The sequence below is a fragment of the Arachis ipaensis genome, chromosome B03, assembly GCF_000816755.2.
Source record: "Arachis ipaensis cultivar K30076 chromosome B03, Araip1.1, whole genome shotgun sequence".
NCBI classification, from domain to species: Eukaryota; Viridiplantae; Streptophyta; class Magnoliopsida; order Fabales; family Fabaceae; genus Arachis; species Arachis ipaensis.
The window spans coordinates 2,297,544-2,307,675 of record NC_029787.2 but is presented as its reverse complement, the minus strand read 5'-3'; the positions used below and the strand labels follow the sequence as shown (position 1 = coordinate 2,307,675).

At 32.0% G+C, this 10,132-nt stretch overlaps 2 protein-coding genes across 2 annotated transcripts in view; one reads left to right on the top strand and one right to left on the bottom strand.

Moving 5' to 3' along the window:
* Positions 1,831-5,301, bottom strand: LOC107629319 (fatty acyl-CoA reductase 3-like). Its single transcript, XM_016332082.2, has 6 exons — positions 5,153-5,301; positions 4,973-5,076; positions 4,685-4,890; positions 4,507-4,607; positions 4,226-4,418; positions 1,831-2,645 (listed from the first exon to the last, which is right to left on the bottom strand). The coding sequence occupies exons 1-6, from the start codon at positions 5,229-5,231 to the stop codon at positions 1,832-1,834; spliced, it is 1,497 nt and encodes a 498-aa protein (XP_016187568.1). The 5' UTR covers positions 5,232-5,301; the 3' UTR covers position 1,831.
* The window catches only part of LOC110270499, a 4,663-nt gene continuing 3,368 nt past the window's right edge, over positions 8,838-10,132 (top strand). The window contains exon 1 of the mRNA XM_021120119.1: positions 8,838-8,879. Coding sequence (XP_020975778.1) covers positions 8,838-8,879 — 42 coding nt within the window. The remainder of the gene's footprint in view (positions 8,880-10,132) is intronic.

The following is a 10,132-nucleotide window of genomic DNA, read 5'->3' as shown; positions in this document are numbered from 1 at the left end:
ATAAAAACATTTATATAAAAGAAGGAATAAAAATGAGACGTTTGCTCAAAGAAAGTCCCACCTAAGTAGTTAGGGTGATATTAATTATATACGGTAGCTTAGGTCCACCACATATGAAATATTCGTAGATATACCTAAAAGCGAGTATTCTTCTCTTGAAATAAAAATGTGCTGTCTCCCATGTTCTAGGGGCGGAGGAAGAAGTAGTCATATACTGTGATGTGAAAAGTCAAAAGACTCATTATTAGTTGCTGTATTTTTGTTAGGTGGTTACTCCAATGAAGATTTTATGATTGTCATCATGTGAAGATATTTCATTTTAACCATTGGATGATAAATTGTAGGGTTTGATTTTTATTTGAAGTAAAAGTGTTACCTTTATTCAAAGTGTTGCTAAACAAATAAGTTACACTTTTTAAACAAGGATCATCATGAGAAGATGTTTTTGGCATCTTCATGAGAGTAGTTGCCTTTTTCTTATATACGTATGTAACCATATTTGTTTGTGCATGCATGGGATAGCAGCATAGGGATGGAGATTCTAATAATTTCAACGCCAACCATGTGCAAATGTTTTCTCAGTTAACATATGTTGATGAACCAATTGCAGGATTACATATTAAAAGGGTAATATAATAGTTTATGGGCTAAAAGAAATGAATGTTCATCTGCATCTTCTTTTTAACTTGATATATGTTTTATTACCCTTTAATTAAGAAAAAGTATAGGGTACCAACATATTATCTGCCAACTTCTGCCAACTCTTATTTATAATTGTGTTTTATGGAAGTGTGTTCGTGGATGTGTCTAATAATTAATATATTTTAAATACATATATAAAGAGACACATCCAGAAAATATATCTATAAAGACACTTCTATTAAACACAGCTATAAAAAAGACATTTTTATTAGACACATCTACGAACACACTTTCATGAAACAGAAGAGTTGGCAGAAGTTGGCAGATATACTGTCGGTAACGTAGCGAAACCGATTAATTAATTACTATGTTGACTGACCAGACCGCCATAAAAAAGTTGGCAGGACCACAGTACAGCCCAGAGCCAACTTAACAATGCAAGTTTCTGAATGACCATCATCATCGTTTGGATATAGATATCATTGCTGGTTCTTTTTTCTCTAGAGTAGTCTCCTATTTACTAAAAAGAAACATAAATGGTTTATCCGAGGACTGAATTGAATTAATTGTTGGTTACTTAGCTTGGAAGAGTTGGTCATCCATATTCAATGTATAGCAGCATAGGGTAGTAAATGTTAGTTCCTAGATATAACTAAAAAGCTTACACATCGGTCCCATTTGCATTCAAATTTGAAAATACGTATCAGCGCCATCACAGGGAAGAGGCACGCAGGCCTAACATATTTAGCAGCACAGTAAATAGCAGAGCGCTCAACATTATTAACACAACAGTGATCAACATATTTCAAGTTTGAATATGGCAACTATAATCATATATGTAGGATACCAAACATTTTCTCCACCTCTTTATTGCATGATACACGGTACCCTTAAAACAGTTATATTAGAAATTTTCTATTTTGGAGAATAATTAACGTTAAATAATGTTATATATACCATTTTCTTATTTGACATTTGTAAAATATTAAAAAAGTAACGTAAAATAAGTCTGCAATCTTAAGGATCATGTTGTGGACATTTGGTTAATAAAAAAGGAAGAAAGAAAGCATGGTGAGGATAATTATATATATTAATTATGATATTGGATACATATATATTTGGCGGTTTGCTAACAAGTTAATACCTACTGCCTTAGCTAGCTTGCTTTAAGAAATAAAAATAAGATATATTAATAATTCTTATTATTGAAGATATATTTGACGACACCAGGGAGATGAGTGTTGAGGAAGTAATCATCCCAATTGATGAGCTTGGGATCGAAGTAAAAGAGATGAGTGTCTATGAGGACAGCTTGTCTCAAGTTGTGTGTGTTGAGATCATCAAAAACTCCCTTGAAGAACAAGTAAGGCTTGTACAGGTCAACCAAGCGCAGGACGATCTGAATCTTCCTGTTGAGATCAAGATAGGTTCCCTGGAAGAAGTGGCAAAAGGCAGTGTTGGCCAGCTGCAGTCCCTTTAAGAGAAGAAAGTAGCGGAGGAACATGTGTCTGTTGAAGCTGTCCATGCTGCTCAGAATTTTGCATTTGCCAACCTTCACTGCCTTACCATCCTTGTTGATCCATGGTTTGGCCGTGAAATACCTGTACCCCACGTCTTGCAGATTCCAGTTTCGAAGTGGGTTTCTAACAGAGGAAGTAACATGATATATGCCATTACCATTAGCACGATGAGTTGCATGAGCTGCCGTGGCCACTAGTATTGCATTGACCACCATATCTGCTGGTATGACATCAACAATGGCGTTGAGATCTCCAAGGAAGCAAGTGAGTTTTCCTTTACCATAAGCAACAGCAAGACTGTCAATGGTTCTAACACCCTCGGCCCAACCGGGGAAAGGGTCCTTGAAGGTGCTGGTAACAATGGAAGGACGAACAATCACAATATCAACACCCAAGTCTCCTTTGACTTTCTCCTCCTCTACTATCATCTCTCCCATTGCTTTTGTCATTACATATGTGTTTGGCCATCCATACTTCTTTGCCCTACACACACACACACACACACACTTTTTTTTTATTCATATGTTTTTGGGCTTCGGCCCAATTCAATATCAGCAGAAAAACGGGACCATGCAGTGACTCAATTATTTATGAAGCCTGATCAAATGTGGCCATGTTGGTCACTCTCATCATATGTGTACAACAAATTTTCTTTTTTCTCGTGTTTGGTAAGGGAGTTATTTCGGGATTTAATGGACAATAAACCAAACCCTCATTTTCTTTATTTAATTTCCTAACACCACTAAATGTACTCCACCGCCTATTTATATAAGGGAGGATTATTTATTTTCTTTTCTTTTTTTTTCCCTAACTAACAAGTCACAAAGATATATATCATCATCATCTTATTAGAACTAATTTCTTAGATATTCAAAGTTAAAATATATATAAGGTAGGGTTGTCTTCTTGAAATTGACTGGTATATTTAATTTGAGCATAAATTATCGTTCATTTTCTTCGGTAGTAATATAATTTTGATAAAATGTAATGTGGTCATTTAGTTTATATTTCAAAAAATAAGCAATAAACTCGACATATTAAAAACGCACGACCAAAATACATAGGCTCTTCATTTTTTCTATGGAAGATGCTCCCATAAAGACACGCAAAGACACTTATGTGTCGCATTATTATTGTACGTATTAATGAATCAGTTATTTTTAAATTTTTTAACAAACTAAAATAAAACCTGTTTTTTTATAACAATAATAATAAAATCAATTGTTATCAGATCCGGTTGAACCTACTAATTTACATAATCTACTGGATCATTTTTTTTTAAAAAAAAAATCAACGATATATTTATTTTTTTATAAAAAAATTTAAACATGACTCGGTTTAAATTGTGTAAATCAGTCGAATCAAATCGAATCTAATAATTATAGTGTGGACAATTAGATTTATTATTTTTGCTATAATAAACTGATTTTATTTTGATTTATTAAAAAATAAATTATTAATCAATTTAATAAAAATGTCCAATAATATTATGACACATATAAGCATCTTTAAAAAAATATATTTTTAATGTCTTATCGAAGTGGTCTCCTTTTTTCTATAGGTCGTTTTCCCACAAAATAGCAATAAATATTGGAATCTAAACAAAAAGAATGAAGTCTCCTCCCATATCTATGTTGATCATTTTTTCTATTTGCTGAAAGATGGAGACATGATACTTTGATAATAATCATCAACAAGGAACAAAGACTCGGTTGTTGGCTTGTTGCTTTCTTATTAGAGGAAAAGCTACTATATATAATTCTGGTCCTCACCCCTCAATGAGTAATGACAATGTTTCCTACTCTATATCTACCGTACCGTATAGTCACATACACGTGTCAATGTCTAAGGTAGTGTGCCAATCAATGCCTAACATGTTTTTTATTAATTAAGTGTTGGTAATCTAATATAACAATAATGTTAGATAAATAAAAAAAATAACTAAAATTTATTTTATTTAATATTTATTAAGGACTAATTTTAATTTTTTTGATTATTAAATATTTTCGCTAATATAAGATGAAAATTTATATATAATATATATAATTGATAGAGAAACTAACCTGGTAATACCCAAGTCCTTCATGGCAATTTTAATTTCGTTCTCTGTGGCTCCCTGATGTTGAAGGTCAGCTAATTTGTGACGTATGAGTTTGTGTTCGGCATCGATGTCTAATCCAACAACTCCATTTAGTGAAACACCCATCTCATATGGCTTCTCCATTATTAGACCTTCTCCCTCTCCACACACATAAGCTGAAAATCATGTAACAACAACACTCCTTGTCTCATTTTAATAACTAGCTTATTAGTACCTAATATATAATCAAGTATATATACAAACCTGTTGATACATGCACAAGCACTTTGAGTTTAGTGCATTTTTTGGAAAAATTTATGACGTGCTTAACTCCAAAGGTATTTAGGCCCAACGATATATCATACCTGCAATATAATATTCATTTATTAATTATATATTAAAAAAAAGAGCATGAGAATATATGTATGTATGTACTATGTACCTTTCATCAAAGTTGGTATTTGCAGCTAAATTAATAATAACATGTGTTTGGTCGTAAATTTGTTGCTTGAGAATAGAATCAGAGTCCAAACCCAAATCCTGGCGAGAAATATCCCCTGGAACGAGTGTCAACTTTTGTGCTATGAAGGAATTGAAGTTTGGACCTAAGTTTTCTTTTAGCAATCTAAACAAGTCCTTGCCTATGATCTGCAAAACAACATGCATATATATTAGTTGGAAAAGCAAGCAAGTGTAAGAGAGTAATTAAGTGAGTATTAATATATAGTACCTCATTTTGCAAGCGATGAGTAGCAGACTTAGCATCAGCAGCTCTTAAAAGAAGAAATAGTTTCTTAACATTTGGTTGAACCCTCAGTATCTTCTCCACCAGAACTGACAGAAGCAAACAGATAAATACATTTAGTAATATGAATGAATGATACATTGAAAGAGAGAATAATATATGTACTTTTGGCAAGGAAACCAGTGGCTCCAGTGATGAGAATGGTCTTATCCTGAAGGAAGTGGAGTATGCTTCCCAACTCCATTATTGAAAGAGAAGAGAGAGAGCGAGGAAAGAGAAGATGATGAATGTGTGTAGTGAATGTGTTGTGTGGCCATTTGGCAATTGCATATATAATGGAGATCAGCAATTATGACATCAAGTCTACGCAACCATGCTTCATTTTTTTTTTTTTTTTGGTTTTTTCCGGTATCTCTCAACCCAGCAGGTGAAGAACTAATCCGTCGCGGTACTGAGCTTCATTTAAGGGTTTGCCGCTGACCAATGGGTTGCTACATGCACAAGGTGAGATTCGAACCCCCGACATTTACTTAAGCGGACTAGTGAGCTAACCACTAGACCAACCCAATTTGGTTAACCATGCTTCATTTTTTACTACACATACAATTCAAATTCATATTACTATAATATTCTAGTATTCTATCTCTCACCCACAGCTCACAACATGCATTTATTTGAGTAAATTCCTAATTTCCAAAAACCATTTTAAAATACTTTTATTACGTAAAGAAAAGGTTATAGTTTAGTCCAATACTACTAGTATTTTGAAATTAATGTATGTAGGTAGAATTGTAGATAGACATATGACATATGAGACAAATTAAAGGGGTGTTATGGAAGGTGAGAGTTAGATACTTAGATCTCGGTTGATGAAGGCACCATGCACCCCATACATACATACACACAGTACAAGTTGACCAACCACACTCAAGTCAGAAGCAGCAGAGATCAATACCTATCTCCCATCATCATATAGTTGCCAGCATTTAAGTGTTCTCTCTACAGATTACTCCCTTTTATGACCCCAACTTCAATTCCGCTCATATCATAAACTATACTATATATCAGTACTCTTATTTATATCTCAATTTTGAAAGGATCATATTTTTAATCTTTCATCTTATTTACAGAATTTCTATTCTTAAATCTTACTAACTTAACTTGAGTATGTTTAAATATTAGTGTTGGGTGGATAAAATCTGAAAAAAGGAGTAGTTATCTCGCTATCATCATAAATGTTTGATCATGGAAGAATATGTAGGCGTGCAATTTTTACTAGTATCAAATGGAAAACAAAATCATATATAAACCTCATTCCTATTAAAATATCAATGTTTCCAGAATCATTCACTCTGTTATTTACAGAGGAGCAGATTTCTGGTCCCATATTCTCAATCACATGACCTAGAGAGCTAGGGGTTAAGTATACTGTTGAGGGAGCAATTAATATACATCTGTACATACATATATGGCAACTACTCTCATGAAGATGCCAAAAACATCTTTTCATGATGATCCTTGTTTAAAAAGTATAACTTATTTATTTAGCAACACTTTAAATAAAGATAACACTTTTACTTCAAATAAAATCAAGCCCTACAATCTATCATCCAATGATCAAAATGATGTATCTTCACATGATGATAATCATTAAATCTTCATTGGAGTAGCTACCTACATATATTAGCCACAAGATGTTCTGTGTGCATGCATATATACCATAATTTTAGCATATATCAAAAATGTAAAATTAAATAAACTTAATCTAGGAATTCAGTATTATATTTTTAGTCAATATTTTTTATTATTGATGGCTACTGCTAAGCAAAAATAATAAATTGTTAGTTTTGTAACATTGTTCTATTGTATATATTATAAGGATATACGATGGTTCGATTCAAATTAAATTTGTTTTAACTGGTATGTGGATCGGATAAATAATGCAAGAAAATTTATTTCGTTAAACCTTGACAGAGGGTAGATAACATCTTCAATTCAGGACCATCCTAATTGCCAAACACTACGTATACTTACTTTTACAAATTAAATTCACCAAACTAACTAAAGACAAAGAAATAATTAAACCAATTAAAGAGTATGCATGGGTATCTTTGACTCTAGTGATGAGTATATCTCCACTTTTATAATAACAAATTAATTAATGGATTATAAATTAAAGAGAGGTAATAACATCAGTAATCACCTCAACAATTTCAATTTAGACAAACTTTAACTTATTTTCTGGCATTATGTTTTATCCAAAAAATGATAAAATTATTGCAACACCTTAGCTGGACATAATAAAGATCATAAATATGGAACAAAAGAAACGAAACAATAGATGATAACTGGTTCCATACACAACATTATATTGGATAGGAGTCAAGTTCAAGTGTTCCCACCTATCATTAAATTGTTACATACTTCATTTTCAATTTCAAACCTTTTATTCCTCTTTCTTACGAAGCTCCATGAAAGTAGTCGACAACGTACCCAATAAAGGATAGAATATAATAATAAAAAGGCGAATTCTCCCATGCCTTTAACTTTTGTGTCGAAATTGGCGAAGTTACTTTTTATAGTAAATTTTAAATATTAAAAAATTGTTTATTTTTATATTTTTTAATTTAAATATTAATTTTTATCTCTTTTTAATAAGTTGTGCAAGTATATATAGGCACCATAGCATACACCTAATAAAAAAACAAACCAATAACATCATCATCATATCATGTGTATAGTTTGTAAATGCTTTCCTGTTTACTGATTATAACTGGGAACCATAATATATATATACTCAGTAATACATATATACATCAAGTCATCAACAAAAAACATAACGCCTAATAATAGTGATCATAATAAATGAGAAAGTATGGGCCTTTAAGGGTTGGCATGCATGAACTGAATTAACGATTAACATTATATGTCTTTTGAAATAAATGTGTTTGGTTTTTTGGTTGGAAAATTTGTTTTCCATGTTGTACTAAGATTTCAACTAGGGAAAATTTTCTTTTTCTTTAAAAGATATTTAAATGACATTCTATTTTTATTTATTTGTAAACTTATACATTTCTTTTATGTAGATTCAAGATTAACAAAGACTCACTCTATTACTTTTAATTGTCTATTAGAATTAATTGATAATTAATAATGATATCATTATGTTATGTATAGGTAAAAAATTAATTATTTGTATAGAATATATATAGGTTAAAATATAAAATATATTAAAAATAAATTAAATAATAACATTTTTTTTTATAAAATTTTTAGTTTTTTTTTTGTCAAGTGGATTGGACAACCTCCAATTCTAAGTACCACAACACACACCTATGCACCTATATTTTGAGGTTTTATCAAACCTCATCTCAGTCTCAGCTGGAGTTCGAATTTGGTGCAACTTGATTAAGAGGCGATATGATTGTCACTTGATTAAGATAGACTTTTAACGTGAAATAGAATAAATGGGTGCATGCATAGAAGGATATATAGCAAGCCCAGGCCAGTTGAGAGGAGAGAGTTGATTGGTTAAAGAAGTGAAAAGTGAAAAGAAAGTTAAAAAGGAAGGCATGTGATCTTTTAAGGACTACTATGGGAGTATGTATACGTGTAGTAGCCTAGTAGGTGGTAATAATAAAGCTGGATTTTTGGACAATGATACATATTTTTTAACTTGGTGGTTGGTTGTACACAGCACATAAATTAATTTACGAGTAGTTTAATCAATGTGAGGGAGAAAGATCAGATGCATATAATAATAATTTAATTTAAATATTACAGAATTGGGTCACATACAATGCAACTTCACAAACAAGTGACTAAGTGAGTAGCAGTAGCTGCAAGTAGGATGGCAACACCATCGGAACCTCCGCCCTTATTCATTCGGGGGGTAATTATTCGCACCGGATCGAGTTTTTAGTAGGGCAGATTTTGGTTATGTAAAATTTAAATTTAAATTTTATTTATTAGATTTTAATAATTATAGGAGCGGATAGGGCCGGAGCGAGTACCCGCAATAGCGGATTAGAATTCAACATTTTACTACCCACAAGTAGAAACGGGACGGGTTTTACGCATATTATTGTACGGCAAAACGGGGTCGGGTAGAGCAAAAACCCACTCCTACCCGCCCCGTTGCCACCCCTAGTTGCAACCTAGGTCATCATAGTCAATTTCTTGCATGGAGCAATATATATCACCTTTCTTTGTTATATAATTTCTTAGCTTGTTCTTATGGTGAAAATTAAGTTTGCCGTTTGAGTGTTAAGAAATAGCACGCCTGCTGCATCTCCTTTGACTTTAATTGAACCAATAAAATTAGTATTATTATTAGTAACGTTGATCTATTAAGACACCAGCTTAATTTGTTAATTTTGAGGATTGGAAATGGCAAAGGCGGTGATGAAGTAGAGGGATTGGCAACCTCAAAGAGTTAATGTAGACAAGACAAGACAAGACATGATTTTTCATGACTTGTGAACATTAGATTTCGTAATCTATGCAACACTTACAATTTATAAAATGCAAACCACTGACTAAGTCATCTTATCTGACTTCAAATCTAGTACACACAAAATGAAAAGACAAAGTAGGCTCCAACCCCTATCAGCCAATTCAGCAACATCATAAATGACGCTCACAACCCCCCTCCTCTTAATATTCATGACACCTGCTTGTATTGTATTTTACGGCTCCAATCAATTAGGATACTTGTCATCACCTATCAAAACTAAAATATCTTTTCTTTGTAACATTTAATGTTATTTTAAATTACTTTTTATGTCAAGTTAAAATAGGCTCGATGGCCTTTAAAGCTGGATCCAAATCTAATTAATCAATGGACATTCCTAATAAATCTTAACCCTTCATCATGTATAAATACAATTACAATAAGAATATTGCTTATAACATTTGGTTCTTTAAAAGTGAAATTTAGTTCAAATAATAATTAAAAATAAAGCACTAGCAACATGAAAAATTTATGAAAAAAGCCTGAGCTACTTTGCCTTTTTAAGGCGGAAGTACAAGTGGTTTCTTTTGCTTCTAAAGTAAGCCATTAATCTATTAATTAATGTATTGACACTAGTATAAAATAAATAAATAATATATTTGTATAATTAAAGATATGTATGGTAACATCTC

Excerpts from the sequence above, each read along its gene's own strand:
- LOC107629319 (XM_016332082.2), bottom strand. The coding sequence starts at position 5,231 with ATGGAGTTGGGAAGCATACTCCACTTCCTTCAGGATAAGACCATTCTC. Across the intron at positions 5,077-5,152 it reads CACTGGTTTCCTTGCCAAAA|TTCTGGTGGAGAAGATACTG; the intron begins GTACATATATTA and ends TGCTTCTGTCAG. Across the intron at positions 4,419-4,506 it reads GCTTGTGCATGTATCAACAG|CTTATGTGTGTGGAGAGGGA; the intron begins GTTTGTATATAT and ends CATGATTTTCAG.